General features: G+C 54.9%; 8 protein-coding genes across 8 annotated transcripts; 3 read left to right on the plus strand and 5 right to left on the minus strand.

Annotated features, from left to right (window-relative positions):
• Nucleotides 1-172: 172 nt before the first annotated feature.
• On the plus strand, nt 173-1,441 carry HMPREF1541_01988 (uncharacterized protein; the record flags this gene model as incomplete). Its single annotated transcript, XM_008716344.1, has 1 exon — nt 173-1,441. One exon carries the CDS (start codon nt 173-175, stop codon nt 1,439-1,441), a length of 1,269 nt encoding a protein of 422 aa, XP_008714566.1.
• A 2,249-nt stretch (nt 1,442-3,690) lies between these two features.
• Nucleotides 3,691-5,962, plus strand: HMPREF1541_01989 (uncharacterized protein; the record flags this gene model as incomplete). The annotated part of the gene is made up of 4 exons (XM_008716345.1): nt 3,691-4,194; nt 4,294-4,344; nt 4,457-4,701; nt 4,750-5,962. The coding sequence occupies 4 exons, from the start codon at nt 3,691-3,693 to the stop codon at nt 5,960-5,962; spliced, it is 2,013 nt and encodes a 670-aa protein (XP_008714567.1).
• A 501-nt stretch (nt 5,963-6,463) lies between these two features.
• Nucleotides 6,464-7,452, minus strand: HMPREF1541_01990 (uncharacterized protein; the record flags this gene model as incomplete). The annotated part of the gene is made up of 3 exons (XM_008716346.1): nt 6,464-6,822; nt 6,982-7,170; nt 7,257-7,452. The coding sequence occupies 3 exons, from the start codon at nt 7,450-7,452 to the stop codon at nt 6,464-6,466; spliced, it is 744 nt and encodes a 247-aa protein (XP_008714568.1).
• A 607-nt stretch (nt 7,453-8,059) lies between these two features.
• On the minus strand, nt 8,060-10,039 carry HMPREF1541_01991 (uncharacterized protein; the record flags this gene model as incomplete). Its single annotated transcript, XM_008716347.1, has 1 exon — nt 8,060-10,039. The coding sequence occupies one exon, from the start codon at nt 10,037-10,039 to the stop codon at nt 8,060-8,062; it is 1,980 nt and encodes a 659-aa protein (XP_008714569.1).
• Nucleotides 10,040-11,123: 1,084 nt separating this feature from the next.
• On the minus strand, nt 11,124-12,434 carry HMPREF1541_01992 (uncharacterized protein; the record flags this gene model as incomplete). Its single annotated transcript, XM_008716348.1, has 1 exon — nt 11,124-12,434. The coding sequence occupies one exon, from the start codon at nt 12,432-12,434 to the stop codon at nt 11,124-11,126; it is 1,311 nt and encodes a 436-aa protein (XP_008714570.1).
• A 1,040-nt stretch (nt 12,435-13,474) lies between these two features.
• HMPREF1541_01993 (RNA polymerase II subunit A domain phosphatase ssu72) lies at nt 13,475-14,365 on the plus strand (the record flags this gene model as incomplete). Its single annotated transcript, XM_008716349.1, has 1 exon — nt 13,475-14,365. The coding sequence occupies one exon, from the start codon at nt 13,475-13,477 to the stop codon at nt 14,363-14,365; it is 891 nt and encodes a 296-aa protein (XP_008714571.1).
• A 185-nt stretch (nt 14,366-14,550) lies between these two features.
• Nucleotides 14,551-15,674, minus strand: HMPREF1541_01994 (uncharacterized protein; the record flags this gene model as incomplete). Its single annotated transcript, XM_008716350.1, has 2 exons — nt 14,551-15,121; nt 15,193-15,674. The coding sequence occupies 2 exons, from the start codon at nt 15,672-15,674 to the stop codon at nt 14,551-14,553; spliced, it is 1,053 nt and encodes a 350-aa protein (XP_008714572.1).
• A 695-nt stretch (nt 15,675-16,369) lies between these two features.
• On the minus strand, nt 16,370-18,260 carry HMPREF1541_01995 (inosine-5'-monophosphate dehydrogenase; the record flags this gene model as incomplete). Its single annotated transcript, XM_008716351.1, has 3 exons — nt 16,370-17,508; nt 17,703-18,011; nt 18,062-18,260. 3 exons carry the CDS (start codon nt 18,258-18,260, stop codon nt 16,370-16,372), a joined length of 1,647 nt encoding a protein of 548 aa, XP_008714573.1.
• Between the last annotated feature and the right edge of the window lie 438 nt (nt 18,261-18,698).

Below are 18,698 nucleotides of genomic sequence, written 5' to 3' on the forward strand. Positions count from 1 at the left end.
TCCTCAGGTACCCCCGCACACCGGATGCGACCCTGATGCCTACCTGGGGTAATGTATATCTACCATACCCACCGACACTGCTTTCTTTCCATGCACAGCTCCACAGACCTCTACAGCCCACCTCGGCTTCCCACTCCGCCTCTCGAACCCATCATCACTGCCTTCTTCAGAAATGTCCGACGCCGACTCCCAAACCATCACCGTCCCCGTCATCCTCAACGGCGTGACCGGCCGCATGGGCACGAACCAGCACCTCATCCGCTCCATCCTGGCCATCATCTCCGCGGGCGGCGTGCCGTTCCTCGCGCCCGCCACCAACACCACCGCCACCAGCAGCGACCCCAGTCCCCACAGCACAACCATCATGCCTCGACCCATCCTCGTCGGCCGCTCCGAAGGCAAGCTCGCCGCGCTGGCCGCCGCGCACGGCCTGACCGAGTACACGACGGAGCTGCGTCCGCTGCTCGAGCAGCTCGCGAGCGATGCGCACGCACACGCGCACGCGGTCTACTTTGACGCGTCGTCCACGGCGGCGCGGTTCGAGGCGGTCAAGATGGCGCTGCAGGTCGGGAGCGGGGGGATGCACGTGTACGCGGAGAAGCCGCTGGCGGGGAGTGTGGCGGAGTGTGTGGAGCTGGGACGGCTGGCGGCGGAGCGGGGCAGGCGGAACGGGGTGGTGCAGGATAAGTTGTTCTTGCCGGGGTTGAGGAAGTTGAGGGGGTTGTTGGAGGAGGGGGTGTTGGGGAGGGTGATGAGTGTGAGGGGGGAGTTTGGGTATACGGTCTTCTCGGGCTTGGAGGGGGAAGGAGAGGGAGAGGGGGAGGAGGGAAGGGTGCCGCAGCGGCCGAGCTGGAATTATAAGAGGGAGGAAGGGGGTGGGATTATTAGGGATATGTTGTGCCATTGGCAGTATTTGATTGAGGGACTGTTTGGGCGGATCAAGGCGGTGAGTTGTTTGGGGGCCACGCATGTTAAGCAGAGGGTGGATGAGGAGGGGCGGACATATGAGGCTACAGCTGATGATGCGGCTTATGCAACGTTTGAGCTCGAGGATGGGGTTGTGGTGCATTTCAACAGTAGTTGGTGCGTTAGGGTGCGTCGCGATGATCTGTTAAGTATTCAGGTGGATGGCACGAAGGGCAGTGCGGTCGTGGGTCTCCGGGAATGTTGGGTACAGAGCGCGAAAGAGACGCCTAGAATCGTTTGGAACCCTGATGTTCCTCCGGTAGAGGATTACTGGAAGGGCTGGCAGCAGGTGGAATCCAAGGATGATGAAGAAGTAAATGCATTTCGAGCACAGTGGGAACAGTTCCTGAGGCACGTAGTTGCGGGAACGGAGTGGCAACATGGCTTCGACCAGGGTGCGAGGGGTGTGCTGGTCACCGAGACGGCGGAGAGGAGTTGGAGGGAGAGGAGATGGGTTGACGTACCTGAGTTGTGAGCAGATATAGGACTGCAAAACATCAACAAAGCGCCGTAAGAGTAAATTCTGCTGCTCGGCTGGCTCGAAACCATCGTCATCCCAGTGATGGGATGAACTTCTTCGGATTTTTCTTGCAGTCAGACCCTGAGGATCTCGAGGTCAATTCGCAGGGGCGTGTAGATACCGAAGAATAGGGAAGTCCTGGCTTCTGGAATTCGAGCCAAGTCTTCCTGGTCATACCTGAGCCTCCACCAAGGGCCTCACGCCCGAGATCCTTGTGTAACTTGAGCCCTGCTGCCGTGGCTGCCGCCACCGACTGCCGGAATGCCCTCAAGCCTGACCGTGCAACTCTGATAAGCCCCTGATGACACATTAAATCATGGCGTGCTCACGCAAATATAGAAGTCGCTCGTACGTTGAAAGGCCATTACTTCAGACCCTCTTCTAGTGCCCGAAAGACTTACATACTAGTGACCGCCTTCAGGTATTGCAGAAAGTGTAGCTGCCATGCGGCATCACCGCCGAGCGGGTCATCGGGGAGTCCGCTTGATGGCTGCATAGACGGCGATCAGCCATCAAAGGCGTGGCGTAGAAACTTTGACAGTGGGCGGCGACCGTGCGCCTCAGGAACGTCTGTGACGGGCTGATTACTTGCATCCTGACCATCTTCACAGCATGGCGCACTGATTCCTAGGAACCAAAGGGCAATAGAGGGCTCTCGAGCACCATCCAAGTTTGGTACTTCGTAAGGCTAGTTCAGGTTATGGAGTGTATGTCAAGCTTGCCCCTTAGGTGAATACGAGTCAAGCCACGAGGGGTGGGGGGCACAAAGGACGCTGCTCCGTATGGCTGGAGATTTGAGGGTGACATGTTCCAGATGCCCGTCGGTTATACACACTTGTCTTCTCGATATCATTCTGTTTTGGCAAGGATTCACCCTGGCAATTCAGTCGATGAGCGATCATAACAAGAACAGAATCGCGTGACGAAGCTACGAACGCGCTGCACCTAAGGTCGGCCGATGCAGAAGCGCGTGTGCAACGGCATCGTACGATTGCAAGCATGTCGCAACGCGTCGCAGTATCATGAACATGTAAGCAAGGAGTACATCTCGGCACTGCCATCGAGATGGCGGGCGTTATCGACAGCATCGGTAGATTCGGCGACTCACAAAGGGATGATTTTCTCGAAAACGCCAGTCAACGGTCCCCCTTGCTGGCGTGGGTTCTGAAAGCCGGAGTACATTCCGGACACAGGTCTGTGTGTTTCGGGCGCACATGGTCAGGAGGGATGAAGCATGCCTGGCTCGAGCGGCGCGGGCTGGTGGTCGACACAAGATATAGATTGGTCGGTATGCGTAAGAGCAGGCATAAGAAGGCGGCGGCTGCGAAGGATCGACCTGTTGCACGTAAAAAAACCATGGAGTTCAATTTTGATTTCTTGTCACCAGGGGAAAGCGACTCAAGCTACTTTGATAGCTATTTTGGGGCCAGCACGCCGCTCAGCAGCCATTCTCCCAAATCTAGCCTGGATTCGACGGCCAGCCACACCAACAGCATCCATGGCGTGGTGCAGTATCCGTACAGTCGCGCCCCCAGCAATTTCAACCTAAGCAGCGCCGCCAGGCGCGGTGGCCGGGGATCGACGTCATACGCCCCGGGCGCGGGCACCGACACGGACGCAACCAAGTCGACGATGACGGAAGGCTACGTCAATCCGACCGACATCCACCACTGGCTGCAGACGACAATCTCTTCCAACCTGGACAAGGCCTGTCATTTACCCTTAACTGGCGGGGAAGTCTACCAGAATGCCCCAGTAAGCAACTTTCTCTCTGTGCATCATATACCATCATTCCTTGTGGCTTGAACCCTGGTGCTCTCTGTGTCCCCACTGCTAGCCCACCTGTCACCTCGAGCCGACGACATCTTGCATTAATCATCCTCTGTTACCTTCTTTGGTTGCCTCATCACCACTCCCACTCCTGCTCGCACCCTCGCACACCCGCCTGCATTTCGAGCTCCCGGACACACTATCGGATTAAAGCGTTGCAGCGGTCTTGCCTAAGCTGCAGCAATCCTGCTTATTCAACCTGCATATTTCGGGGCCTGGATTCAGCCGTTGGCCACTAGCCTTTCCGCATCTTCCCTCATCAGTCAATTTACCTCACACCCGCTCTCTACCTCAACCGCACTCCCTCACCGTGCTTGTCTGCGCCTTACACTGTCAATCTTTATTCCATCAGCCGTCAGGCTCAAGACTAAATCATGAGTACCATACAGAACATCAAGAACCTCATCAGGCATGGACGAAATGGCCAGAAGCAACCCGATATTCCTCGTGACCAGCCTACGACCAATGTCTCGCCTGTTCACGCCCAGCAGCAAAAATACAACCACGCCATTAGTGAACCTCAAGTCGGCCACCAGAAGCAGCAGAACTACCAAGCCGGCGTGAACGACCCTGGACAATACTCTGTTGCTGGCGGCGATCATCGAAACGTCGCTGCCCAAGCCGGCCATGCTGCCGCTAACGCACAAGGCAAGCATCAAAAGCTGCAAGGCAACACTCGCGCAGAGATCGAAGCTCTTGTGGCCGAGGAGCGAGAAAAGTCCACTAAGATGCCTCGATACCCGGGCCTGGAACGATTCATCTTGGTCGAGAAAATGGGCGATGGCGCTTTCAGCAATGTCTATCGAGCAAGAGATACCCAAACTGGACAGGAGTGCGCCATCAAAGTCGTCCGGAAGTTCGAAATGAACTCGAATCAGGTATGCCCGATTCGGGACCAACCGCTTTCCTTCTCTCCCTTTCACCTTGTACACACCTTCCACTCTTGATCAGCAAACCAACGTTGTTTGCTAACCTAGGGCGACGCACATCTTCATCCGGATTTCAAGAAGCAGCCGAAGACTGTGGAGGTTAGCGAATCCTACTCCTTTATGTCCAGTGTTGTAACTGGTCACCCGCATCGTTATCATTACCACTGCACTCATTCGTATGTTCCTATAGCACACGCTGACTCCTAGCTAGCGAGCCAACATCCTCAAAGAAGTCCAGATTATGCGGCAACTCGACCACCCCAACATCGTTAAGCTCATCGACTTCTCCGAATCTCGGCAGTACTACTACATTGTCCTCGAGTTATGCCCAGGCGGCGAACTTTTCCATCAAATCGTACGGTTGACCTATTTCAGCGAAGATCTGAGCAGGCACGTCATTGTACAGGTCGCCAAAGCGCTGCGATATCTTCACGAGGAGAGAGGCGTTGTACATCGGTATGTACGTCCTATTATTTTTCGCATCAACTACTAATTTTCCTCTAGTGATATTAAGCCTGAGAATCTACTCTTCTATCCTGTTCCCTTCATCCCCACCAAGAATCCTAAGCCCCGTCAGCCCGACGATGAAGACAAAGCTGATGAAGGCGAATTTGTCCCCGGCGTGGGTGCAGGTGGGATTGGCGAGATCAAGATCGCCGATTTCGGGCTCTCCAAGGTGGTCTGGGACTCGCAAACGATGACGCCATGTGGTACAGTCGGCTACACTGCCCCCGAAATTGTCAAGGATGAGCGATACAGCAAGTCTGTGGACATGTGGGCCCTGGGTTGTGTGCTGTATACTCTCCTCTGCGGCTTTCCTCCATTCTACGACGAGTCTATCCAAGTCCTCACCGAGAAGGTTGCCCGTGGTCAGTACACCTTCCTGTCGCCCTGGTGGGACGATATCTCCAAGTCAGCACAAGATCTGGTCTCTCATCTACTCACCGTCAATCCCGACAAACGGTATACCATTGACGAGTTCTTGAACCATCCATGGATCCGCAATGTTCAAGAACCTACCTATGCCGCCGCCGACGCGCCGCCTCTTGCCACCCCTCTAGTCATGCGACAGAAGGAATGGGCCATGAACAATAAAGTCGTCGACCAGGCTCCCCATGATCTGGGCCTGCTAGAAGGTGTTACCCCAGGTGGTAGGAGAATGGATTTCCGATCACCGGCTGCTGTCAACTTACGAGAAGTCTTTGACGTTGGCTATGCTGTACACCGACAAGAGGAAGAAGCTAAGCGACGGAAAAACTTCAAGCAAGGATACCGAGGAGGTGCTGCCCCTGGTCAACTTAATCCGTTGAACGAGGATGATGATTTCGATGAAGATGACGAATACGATGATGATATCTCGAGCAAAGTGCCTCGGTCGCAAGCACCCAGTGATGTTTCTGGTATGGAGTCTAAGATGCGCCAGACCAATCTTTCTGGTACGCAACCTTCGGCAGCAGCTCAAGCTCGCTCAGCTGCAGCACCTGCTCGCAGCCAACATCACCAACAAGAGCAGCGCGGATATGGCCAACATAGCCCGGCCGTCGCCGCCGCCGCGAAGAAAAGTGTTGGCAAACGCAACCAGCAGCCTTTCGAATTGAGTTTGGACAACAGTACGTTGCTTGGTCGGAGAAACAAGCACGGTGGTATGCCAATGCAGATGCAGATGCCGGGCGACAAGGGTACGAGCAAGCTCCGCGAGGAGCTCAGTGTGCGATGATAGATCAAGAATTGTGGTCAAAATATTCATCTTTGGGAACATCCATGGCTACGGAGCAAGTGTAAGAGAACAGCAGCGACAGCCAGCAGCAGGATGTTCTCTCTCACAGCCTGTGCATAGTAACGGACGGAAACTGTCTTCACTCACGGGATACGGGTCACGATACGAGCGTGGGTTCGGAGTTCATAGAGCAATCAAAGGATGACGGTATGATTTAACAAACCGAGCACACGTCATCAGATTGTGAAATGTGGCATTGTCTTATTTCCTAAGCTGTACTTTAGAAGCTGCCGTGGACTGGATGACGCTTTACAGCCGTGCCTGTCTGTGAGAGCAGTAATAGTCAGCCTCAGTCACCCCACTCATCGGCACGGCTCAAGCACCACCAAATTCCCCAGACTGACGACTTGCTCACCTGGGAATGATCTCCTCGCAAACCCGCCCTGTTCCTGTGCTCTTGCAGAGACGGGACAGCCATGACAAGACAAGACACACACACGCCTACGACTGCACATACTTCTCACCAATGCCCTTCTGCACGGCCTCCCTCGCCGCGATCCTGTCAATCCACTTGAGCACATGAGGAAACTTGTCCATGTCCTCCTTCGCGAAGCCCGAGCGCTCCCACCCTTTGACCCACGGCCAGGTCTTGATGTCGGCGACGCTGTACTTGCCCTTGCCGGCGCCCGCGAGGTAGTCGCGCGGCTGCCCGCCCGTGTAGATGCCCGACAGGCGGATCTCGAGCACGCCGTAGACGCGCAGCGTCTCGTTCTTGTAGCGCGTGATGGCGTAGGGGATCTTTTCGGGGGCGGCGCGCGTGAAGTGGTTGACTTGGCCTTGGTAGGGGGCGCCGCCGCCGTCTGGCCGGGGGAGTGGGTTAGTGGGATTTGGGTTGGGTTGGGTTGGGTTGCTGGGGGGATGGAAAAGGGATTGAGGGAGGGGTGGATATTGGGATAGATAAAAACAGAAACGGGCGGGGTTTATGGGGATATAAGAGAGAGAGGGCGCAGGGTGCGTACGCCAGAAGAACATCCACTGCAACGCCTCGTTACGTTCGAGCTCGTCTTTGAAGCCGAATGTGTCCTCTGCGTCGTATTCTTTTAGGAGGTAGAGCAGCTGAGCAGAGGTTTCGATGACAGGGTAGGGAGGGTTTTTGCTGTTGTCGACGAGAGTGGGAATGCGGCCGTTGGCGTTGAGGCGGAGAAACCCTGCTTGTGGTCAGTACTGGGGATTGTCACCTCCACGGGCTTGTGGGATCATGGGCTCTGAGAAAGCCGGCAGAGCGGTTACATACACTCCTCCTTCTGGACATTGGTGGAAATATTGATCAGGGTGGTCGTCCACTTCGTGCCATACTTCACGGCAAGCTCCTCGAGCAGGATCTGTGTGGCTTGGCCATTGGGCGTGTTCTGGGTGAGCAAGTGGAGGCCCGGAGCGTTCTTGACCTCGTCTGGGGTAGACGAGATGTAGAGGTTCTCTTTAGAAGTCATGTTGCGTATTTGGTGTTGATGTCTTGGTGATCGGGCCGCGAGCCTGAGGGTTCTACAGAGGGGGGCAGTAGCACTTGTCAACAAAGAGAAGTGGCAGCGGAGGGGCAGTGGAAAAGGTCTACAAGTCATATATGCGTGGGATGCGTTTCACTGGTGGCCGAAGTTGGATTCGTCATTGGTAAGCGATTCAAACGCAAGAGCTGCGAGGGGCAGCACTACAGCGGTACTCTACATGACGCGATCTGTGCCCCACCCGTCTTTTCTCCAACTATACAGATAGACGAAATGAATAGGTGGAGGCGATTTTGGGGTTCAAGCGCCCAGAGGCAGTGAATGGTAACGGACTCTGTACCGAGCGTCGTGGTATTGAACAAGAATTGTGTTGTCCATTATGGGTTAAACATAAATTTATCTGCTCGCTATGTATGCAGAGCTCGACTGTACGTCAAGTGTCTCGTCCGCCGTGTCACCACCGTGTCCACGACTTTTGTAAACCCCGTGTGGCCGCAGCCTGGTATCGTCATGTCCAAAAATGCAACAAGAAATAGTACTCCCATGCTATGCCGTCCGCCCAATGCATCCATCAACGCTTCCCATAAAGGTATACTCACAAGCCGGAGTCAATTTGATTAATTGGGCCCTCACCAGTAAATTGGTCCCAGGCCGTCTGTAGGTTGAGGACATCCTGAGGAATGTTCAGGGTGGGGATGTCCGCTGGACGCTCAAGGAGGTTGACGTATAGACCACCGCTGACATGCCATGCGATATGACAATGGAACGGCCATACACCTGGGTTGTCGGAATCAATCTGAATCACAATATGACTGGGCGTCCCGGCCTTCGGGTCTGCGGGCCTCAACATCTGGGTATCTCGCCTTTGAGGGTTCTCGGGCCGGATTATGCTCGACTCGTCCCAGTAGCCCTTTCCTTCGTGCAGGACGTACATGTTGTGACCGTGCAAGTGCATGGGGTGGCCAATGGGACTGTGGTTAATGACAACCAGTCGCACCGACTCGGAAGACTCGAGGTTGTACAGATTCCACTCTGGTGGGTATACGAAACCAGGATCGTTGGCATGGGCACGGTAGAGTGCAGGGTCGTTATAGTTCACTCGGAAGCTGGACTCGTTCATGGTCCACACCAGATTGCCAGTAGCGTTGATGGTAGAATTGACTTCGATGGTGATAGTCTTATCGGGCGTGGCCGGAACTGGGATGGGGTAGTATGGCACGGTCAGGGATAGGTCATCATTGGCGCACAGGTCCGGGCGTGGAGGCCATGCGGGACTGGTGGGCTCGATGGTTGTATCACAGTCGTCGTAGTAGATGACTGCGAGGCCATTGGGCTGCTTCGCAAGCGAGCAGGCGGTGATATTAGACCGCATCCATACCGCCCCCAGTTGCGAGTTGGCCGTGACTACAACGTCTGTCCGTTGACCGATCCCGAGCACGACGACGTCAGTGTCGTAGGGAACAACAGGAACCATGTCGTTGGCAATCACAGTCAACGTGTGGTCGTCGATGCTGAAGTGCTGAATGGTGTCGGCGCCCGAGTTGATCAGACGGAGTCTGTACGATTTGCCGCTGTCAAAGTGGAACTTGGCGTAGCCCCCGTTCCTGTAGCAAGGTAGGGTGGTCAAGCTGCAGTCGTATGTACCCTTGCCTTGGATCAAGTTATTGCTGGAGAAGAGGGCTTCCTTGGTCTTGTTCAGGTCGTTGCCCATAATATCCTCCAGAAGGTCAAAGTAGTCGCGGTGATAAGTATCCGAAAGGAGAACAGGGCCAAGGTCCTCGTCGTAGTCAACGTGGCTGGGACCGTGGATGATCATGGCACCGAAGACGCCGTCGGCATACTGGGCGCTGTAATGGCTGTGGTACCATGTCGTACCATAGAGATCGGCAATAAAGGAGTAAGTGAACGTCTCGCCGGTGGCAATGGGATGTTGAGTAATGCCTGGAACGCCGTCTTCCCATGGGCTACCCCGGTGGAGAATGCCATGCCAGTGAAGAGCCAAACCCTCTTCAGGGTCGGAAATGCGGTTCTCAACAGTGACATTGATGCGGTCACCCCAGTCGGCAACGATGGTAGGCCCTGGAAACTCTCCATTGATAAGCATGACATGTCGCTGGACGCCGTCGGGGCTTTTGATGCCTCGCTCGATCACGAAATGGTATGAGCGCGTCTGGTTGGTTACCGGCAGGTCATGGTAGGGATCATTGAGCTTTGCTGTTCTGCCACCCCAGGGGTACGCGACCGCTGCTTTGGAGCCAGACTTGCTCTTCGACTTGGCTAAGGCTGAGCCATAAGATTCCGCATCCATGTAGGGACGATACTTGGGCGCATCAAGAGTGCCAAGCAACGAAGCCCCATTCGTGTCTTCTTGTGACAGCCAGTCTTTGGTCCAGTCGATATTGCCAGGGTTGATGGGATTGGACTGGAAGTCAGGAGGGAAGAGCACGTCTTCGACCGACGGCCAGTCATGCTCTGCTGGAGCATTGTTGTATGTGTTTTCCCAATCATCCGTGGCGGAAACGATTGAGGTAAGTGAAAGAATGGCCAAGACGAGCTGTGCTGTAACACCGACCATCTTGCCAAATGCCTAGCGAGGCAGCGAGTGAAACCGACCGTGGTCCTGCAAGCGAGTGGGTTACGGAGGGGCCTAACAGTCTTGGGGCAGGTTGGAAAAGAATGTATTAAACGGTTAGTAAGGAAATACTTGTCTTAACGAAAGAAAGTGGAACGGATGAAGAGATGGAAGGCTGGGAGGTGATTCCCGCCCTGAAATATTATACTCTCATCGATGTCAGATCAGAGGCAAGGCAGTGTCATCTTTGCTGGCTGCGTAGGCGTGCCAGCTACACCGTACGGTACTCCGTGTGAACCGTGCCCTCTCGAGTCCGGCATCCTTTGTGGAGTGGCTGGGTAAGGTGTAAAGCCGGATAGCCAGTGGCAGCACCAGAGACAGTTCACCCACGTCGGCTTAGCGTGGTCTGCTAATGGCCAGATACGGGGTTCCAGACCTCTGCACATGTGTTGAGGCTGGGCGCAAAGTATTATTGTATTTTTGTGCCCTCTTCCTGCGGGCGTCGTTCGTGAATAGGACTGGGAACCTCGCCAGGCTGGTGGGTGGCTGGGGGGCGCAATGGTTTCTAAGTTTGGGCGCCGCTAGTCAGTAAGCTCTGCCCAGCCAACCAATTGTTATTCAGGGCTGCCACCAGGTACATTCCAAGCAGCAGCCGTGAGTGGCCAATAGTCTGACAGTCTCGTGTATGCCATTGGCACAGCCGCATCCTGGGGTGTCAGCAGGTTTGGCCCAAGTTCGGCCCTGATGCATGTTGCAGCCACTGCACTTCGGTTGGTCAGGCAATGGTGGTCCTTGGCAACGTGCTGGCCTCGCTGCATGCAACTTTGGGTGTTCCCTGCTCCCTGTTTCCACACTCCGCCAGACAGGTTTGGCCGCTTGCAACGCCTGTGAACCTGATGTGGACTGATAAAGAAGACGACTCTTCACTCTCGGAGGAATAAGCATGTTTCTCGCAACAAATTGCTGCAGCGTGTTCCGCTGCCCAACATGGCCTTTCACCACGCTGCCGTGATTCTTGGGCTGAGCCTCGTCAATCGTTTCTCCGTCATTTGGTGGTATCATTCTATCTACTCGTACATGCCTCGTGTCATCTTGCGTCGACCGTTTCTTTCACGGGGCTGCCACCCTCCTCCGCCTTTCCAGACGATGGGAAGGGGCTAAAGTCTCGCGAGCTAGTCGAGAACGTCGACTGCACCGGCGGATGTTTCTCCCCGCTTGGCCTCGAGTTGTGCTGACTGGTTGAGGGGAACTCGTGTTGAGCTGGTGTTGGGGTCTGTGCTGATCCACCGTCGTTGGAAATAGGACTCAGCAAGTCTCCATTATCGTCCAGCGTTACCGAGTTCAGGCCGTGCAAGCCACCTTCGATGTCCCGAATCAGCCTTACAAACTCTTCAGGCACGAGACCACTTTCACCCGTGCGAGGGTCTTCGGCCACCAACCAGCCTTGGCCATGCCTGTATGATACCAATATTATCTGGCCCTCCTTGAGAGCCAACTCGTTCTCGTGTTCACTCTCAAAGTCGAAGAGCGCCACAGCCTTGCCGTGCATCTCCTCGTCAGGGCTTGCTATTGTAAATGAATAGTCTTTGGAGAACCTCCCGTCGCCTTCGTCTACGTCTGAGGCTTCTTCCGACAGCTGATCGACGCCATCGTAAGGAGACCTTTGCCGCTGCAGTGGCTTGGCAAAATTGGAATCCCGGTGTCGGGGCTGCAAACGCCGCTCCAAGGACGCTTGAATGGCCGCCCCAGGCTCGCCACTGTCGCCATCTGGCCCTATTATCATGCCCCTGCCGGGACCTGCATCTCCCGGTGACCGCCCTCGCTCGTAGCCCTGTGATTTGCTCTTTTTATGCCGTGATGATGTGACAATTGGTGAATGGAGGTCTTCGTCCTCGCTGTAGGGCGGTCCACCATCTGAGAAAGACATGGCCGGTAGCTGGACGGGTAGCCGTTCTTGACGTTCTGGGTCTTGCTGTATCTCTGACATCCATGGTGGCGTGGCTGACCAAGTGTATCTCGAATCTTCCCATTGCGCCAGCACAGGATCTGACACTCGCCGAGCCTCGCTGACTGGTGTCGATATTCCAGATGGTATCGGCGGAGGGCCATAGTGCATCGGGTGAGCTGGTGGGTAAGCGAAGTCTCTCACAAAAGTGTATGTTAGACTCGAGTGGAATGCGGGGAAGACATAAGACACAGGCCGCGATTGTATTTGGTGTGAGGTCTTCGAGGTCGAAGAGTACGACGATACTCGACGGTTGACCCAAGATGTTGGCCGCTGCTGCGACGGCGTTCTTCGGGGTGTAGATGTAACGAGTGAGGGCAGAGGAGGAGGGCTCGTAATGGAGGCGTCTAGAGGGGGAGACATGGCCGGTGGTGAGGCGGTCAAGGTAGCCATATCGCTAGAAGACTCCGGTTGCAAATTCCACCTTCACCTAGTCTCTGGCGTTTAGAGACGACACAATGGCGACTTGGAGCGGTCGTGGATCTCAAGCGCGTTAGACGGAGTGAGCACGCCTAACGTGGCTCGCCGCTCTGTTGCGCCCGAGTAAACACCTGCTTGGTGGTTCGGGAGGCGTAGGATCGAGTCGGTGGACGAGGATCGTTCGCGCCGATGTACTTGATGAAGTTGACAAGGAGGCGTCGTCGGTCGATCGCGACTTCTGTGTCTTGTTGAACAAAGTAGTGAGGAGGTTCGACGATCCTATTAATAGCAACAAAGGCGTGCGGATTCTAGAAGGACAGAATCGGAAAGCTGCCGCTAATGCAACAACAACGCTGATAAGGATGGCAAAATGCAGGATAAAGTGACAGCGACAAGTAGTGCAGTCGATAGAAGGTAGAAGTGAAGTACAAATGCGCTCACCGCAGCAAGAGGTGCAGTCAAGTTGGAAAAGGGAACCTCGCAAGACGAACAGTGAACGCCTCCGGGCCTCTGGGCGCTCATCCTGTGGTTTAGGCACCTTTCGGGGGCGCGTGGGTCGTTCTATGCGCCAAAGGACACCGCTAATAGGCTGTTCAGGACGAGTGGCTGTTTCAGATTCAACAGGCCTCCAGGATCTTGACTTTCGTCTAGCTTTAGCCGCTTTCACCCTTTGCCTGGGCCAACAGTCGCAAGTCTCTGCGCACAACACCATTACCAGCATAATATTTTCTGCACGAGCAACAATACTACGCGCCGTGCCGCCCTAGTAGACAGCTGTAGCGGGTAAGTCATGATCCCCTATCTGCGCCTGTCCGCCGTTTCCCCTCGAAGATGAACCCAAACATATTGGAGCTGTCTGAGATCCTTCAAAGATCTTTGCGGACAAACCTCAAATTACGCTAAACATATCTGAAAACCTGCCTCGAGCCTCGCTGCACCTGCTATACTTTGTCACCTAAAGACTGACATCCATTGCTATAGCCATGCCGGTGTAGTCCTCCTCGTTCCCTCTCATGTCTGTTGACCCCCGCCTGGCGCGCCGCCAGGCTGCAGCAGCAAACCGTACCTCGACACCACAACCACCCCAACCTGCTGCACCTACACCCCCGGCGCCTGTGCAGGCAAGTGAGACTACACCCACCACCACCAGCGACAGCGACGTCAAAGCCTCATCAGCCCCAGCCGATTCGTACAAGCTCAAATTCTGCACCGTCTGCGCCTCGAATAATAACCGCTCCATGGAAGCCCACCTCCGCCTATCCACATCCACTGCATCGTACCCGGTCATATCTTTCGGCACAGGCCATTATGTCCGCCTTCCTGGTCCCTCAATCTCCCAGCCTCAGGTCTACACCTTCAACAACACCTCCTATAACAAGATCTACGAGGAGCTGCAAGCACAGGACGAGCGACTGTACCGCAACAATGGTATTCTCAACATGTTGGATCGCAACCGTGGCATCAAATGGGGTCCCGAGCGGTTCCACGACTGGATTGTTGGTGCGAGTAGGCTCGAGCCACTGAATCGTGGCGACAAGGGCGCAGATGGGACAGAGGGAGGCGTTGTGGATGTGGTATTCACGTGTGAGGAGCGGTGTTGGGATGCTGTGGTCGAGAATCTTCTTGAGCGTGGCGCACCGCTCAACAGGCCGGTGCACGTTTTTAACATTGATATTCGCGACAACCACGAGGAAGCGCTTGTCGGTGGGCGCGCCATTCTGGAGTTGGCGGATAGCCTGAACGATGCTGCCAGTCAGGAAAGGCAAGCACATGGCCCTTCAGGATGGCAAAATGGCTCCGGTCCTGCGCGGATGAGCTTCGACGAACGCGTACCGGAGATTTTGGGGACTTGGCAGGAGAAGTGGCCAAATCTACCAGCGTTATGGACTCTGTCTTGGTTCTGATTGAGCAGGGATGAAAAGGGACCAGAAAGGCGATCCTGGATCCCGAACGAGTCCATGTACTGGTATTTAGCGATGGCGCTGGAGGCGTTTTCCCAAGCAAGGCGGATCGAGCAAGGGTCTGGGCTTACTGAATCATGAAGACTTCAACTTTCTCTGGAATCTCATGCTGATTGATCTAACCACGACTATAACTTCTCTGGCTTTGCCTTCCTCCCTTCCTCAGCCACCTCGCTCTTCCGCCTCACCTCCAACTGCCGGGGTCCCTCCTTCTGAAATTTCACCATGACTACATACTCCTCGTCTCCCGATAACCCACTGTCCTTGAGCTCGGGACCGGGCTTTCCCAACGCCAGCGCCTGCCTCCCATCGTGCTGCACCCCTTTGCCAATGGGGCTGATAAATTTCTCGCTCCAGGCCGGCCCTCCGTTCTGTCCGGGCTTCGTCACGAACTCGTACAGCGCCCGCCGTCGCTTCACGATGTCCATGGCTGTGGTCTTCGCGCCGTAGATCTCCTTGCTACCTTCTAGCTGATCCACGCGGTCGAGGAATTGCGATGCGAGGTACAGCAGGATGAATTGTGGTGGGAATAGGATCACATCGCCTGCCTGCGCAGCGCGGAGCCAGTCGGCCGCAGGGCGGTACTCGGGAGCCATGGTCTCGATCTGGTCGGCCGTGGCATGGATGGAGGGATTAGAGGTCTCTTTCAGGTGGACGAAGTACAGGTACATCTGAGTGGTGAAGCGCTTGGGAACGTTCCTGAGGAATGAGGCTATTAGTTGGAGCGATCCTGAATGTGGTAGCGAGGGCCGGATCAGGAGGGAACTTACGGCGGAGTGACCCAATGTGTGAAAGGGATGAGGCCCTCAGTGTGCAGCACTGCGTCCTTCGATTGCGAGGAGAGCCAATCTTTGAAGCTGATCTTTCCAGAGTGGACTGCTTTGCGGCCTGCGAGTCTGGCCTCTGGGGACACGGGAAGGAGGGAAGTGGCAGAGGTGGATTCCTTAGCAAGGAGGATGCCTGTCTCTTCGAACAGCTCGCGGATCGCGCCTGTGCGGTATGCTGACGAGTCTTTATGTCGGGCCGGGTCCGTGGGCTCGGAAGGCAGCTCGCCGTCTTGAGGGTCAAGGTTGCCGCCCGGAAAGACATGGGCGGAGGGGAAGGCGGAAGAGGACTTGACGCGGTGGAGAAGGAGGATCTCGTTGGTAGGAGATACAAGGATGATGGAGGCGGAAGGAGATGCAGGTGCTGGGTTTTTGTGTGTGGTGTACTCACGGACTTCGAACTTGGGCTTGGGATTTGAGGAAGCCATGACTCGAGATGTGAGGCCCGAAGCCTCTGACTCAAGGCGTAAACGCGTACCTATCGACACTGAACGAGTAAGAGAGGTTCGGTACACGAGTTTCTGGGCAGGGCTTGAGCTTGTTAGGCAAGGCCTGCGTCCGGCGCAGATATAGTAGTTGGCCCGCAGAGTCTTTGTGTGGGATCTGACGCTGTGACGAGGCGGACTCATCGCCTACCTTAAGATACGCTTGATCGCGGCCACAATTAGAGAGAGCGAATGCGTTGCGCATGCTCGGCTGACGCTGGCAGCGTCTCCAAGCTTGGCTGCAGATGCCTCGGCACCGCTTTTCTCCACCCATGTAGCCACGTTCCATTGATGATGGGGGCTCGTACAAGGCATTCGCCCGGTGAGAGAGAGCTTGAGCGGAATAATTTGCCATTCCAGAGTGACACATGAATCATGAGTAGTTAGAGGTCTATTTTGGTTGGCTTTAGAAGTGCATGTTCAGCGGTAGGAACCACGACTGCACTCATCATCTCGTCAGGCAGTGAAAACTTGGCAATCAATGAACGGGAAAAAGCAGAACACGTTGCGTGAGCAGCCATTGTATTCAACAAGCGCAGTCGAAAGCCATGACTTAAGAGTCATTCGAAGCTGTAACTCCAGGTATCTTAACATCATCAATCATCAAAAACTCCCGGTTTACAACATTGTAATGGCGTTCAGGAATACAGCTTCTTGTCGTAGCTGTGAAGACCGTGGACGTTGCCCTCCGCCTGAGCGCTGACAGTCCGTAGCTCGAACCGAACAGTGCCGTCATTTACACCCTCGCGAAGAGCGACGAGGCTCTTGACGCCGATGTCTTGCATGGAGTGCTGAACACCAGCGATTAGATAGGGCACAAATTTGGTAACTGAGCCACGGTCAAGGACTGAGCCAGATACACCCTGAGCGACCAACAATCTGTCACCTTCGGAGAAGTAGCGGGCGGTACCGGCGTTGCTGGCCTTCGAGTTGGCTGCACCGGCTCCGGCCTTTTTGTCTTCCATGGCATCAATACTGCCCATGCCGCGGTAAGCCTTCACAAGCTTTCCATCGCGAACGAAGGAGAGACCTGGAGACTCCGTAGTGCCAGCCAAGAGACCCCCCATCATGACGGTAGAAGCACCCATGGCAAGGCCCTTGACAATGTGGCCCACGTTCTGAATGCCACCATCAGCAATACAGGGAACGCCGAACCGAGCAGCGAATGATGCTACAGCACGGACAGCAGTAGCTTGAGGACGGCCAACAGCCATGACTTCCTGCGTAATGCAAGCGCTGCCGCTGCCCATGCCAATTCTCAGGCCATCGGCACCAGCAGCAATCAGGGTAGCGGCTTGCTCTCGAGTCACAACATTTCCAGCAATGACATCAAGCCCAGGGTACGTCTCTTTGATGTATTTGACCATCCCAACCTGGTAGAGGCTGTTGCCCTGAGAGCTGTCGAGGATAACAACATCGAGCCCTGCATCAACCAGTTTCTGAAGCCTGGTCTTATCATCGGGTCTGGTGCCAATAGCGGCCGCAGCAATCAGCTGCTTAGAATGAGGCAGCTTCGAGGCGAGAGGATAATTGTGATTCTTCATCAGATCGGTTCGAGAAAGGAGAGACACCAAGTTACCATTGCTGTCAACAATTGGTAGCTTGCCTTTCTTGGACTGGCGGAGGACATCGTTGGCTTCGGCCAAGGTCGTACCGGCGGGGGCAGTGACGAGATCCTTCGACATGACTTCCGATACAGGTTCCTCCAGGTTGTCATGGAACTGAATATCACGGTTCGTGACAATGCCAATCAGCTTGGATCTAAGCTGGCCGTCCTCTGTGCCATATTTGTCAGCACCAGTCTTCGAGTCGAAAATTGCAAACGACATAGATCTTAGGTTTCCCTCAGACAGAAATCTCCATGAGTTCCCCATTGCAAGCTAATGCTGCGGATGAACGAAAGTTTAAAAGGGTAAATGAATTTGGACATCATTGGAAAGGTGGGGTTCAAGGGGACCAAGAAAGGCTCACCTGTAACGGGAAAGCCGCCAAAGCCGAGCTGATCTCGCAGAGCAACAGCTTCGGCGACAGTGGTCTTGGGAGAGAGACAGACGGGGTCGGAGATGAAACCGTTCTCGTATCTCTTGACTTTCCTGACCATATCCGCTTGGTCGTCTGCCGAACAGTTATGATGAATAACACCTAGACCGCCGAGCAAGGCCAAGTGAATGGCCATGTTGTCTTCGGTAACGGTGTCCATAGGGGAGGACAAAAGGGGCGTCTTCAGCGAGATTCGTTTGGTGACGGGGGAGTCGAGTGTCACATCGGAGGCGGCAAAGCCTAAAGTGGTGCGTTAGAGACGCGTCTCCCACAGAGTCCGTAGGCATTACCAATGTAGCCAGGAAGGACCAGAAAATCGTTGTAGGTGAGCGCTCCATTCTTGTTCGAGTCAAGCAGCTGGTCAATGTTCAAGCCATCACGAGACTCGTACTCCTTGAGGACTTCGATGGCCTTCTGGTGAGGGAGAATCTGTTGCTTAGAGAGCAGGGGAGCGCCGCCAAACATGGCGTCACCGTTGGTAATCGGCATTATAGCAAATCAATATGGTGTTCTGGTACACTTGATCTGAGCAGCGAACGTAATGTACAAAATGTTCGCCGGGGTCAAGAGCGAGGCTTGCCAAAGGAAAGAAAGGTTTCTTTGAATTTGTCGACCGCTCAGAGAAATTTTGTCTCGAACGCACGCGAGCGCCCCACCTAGGTTTTAAGGTGCATCTAACTCCTAGCGCGACAGGTCGGCGCTAAACGCTGCAGCCGCTTGGCTGCGGCAACGCCACGCCTTACCCCAATCGTGAGATTGTAAACACTGAACTCTGCCCCTCCGACCATGATGTCCTGCTGGTCAAATTTCATCAGGGCTCGCGCTTAGACCTCGCTTGGCTTGCAAGACATCAGTAGTCGATCATCTTCGAGTATCACACGCAAGTCTTCCACATCAGCGTGTCTACCTTGACGTTACTCCAATTAT

Source organism: Cyphellophora europaea, assembly GCF_000365145.1.
Source record: "Cyphellophora europaea CBS 101466 unplaced genomic scaffold supercont1.2, whole genome shotgun sequence".
NCBI classification, from domain to species: domain Eukaryota; kingdom Fungi; phylum Ascomycota; class Eurotiomycetes; order Chaetothyriales; family Cyphellophoraceae; genus Cyphellophora; species Cyphellophora europaea.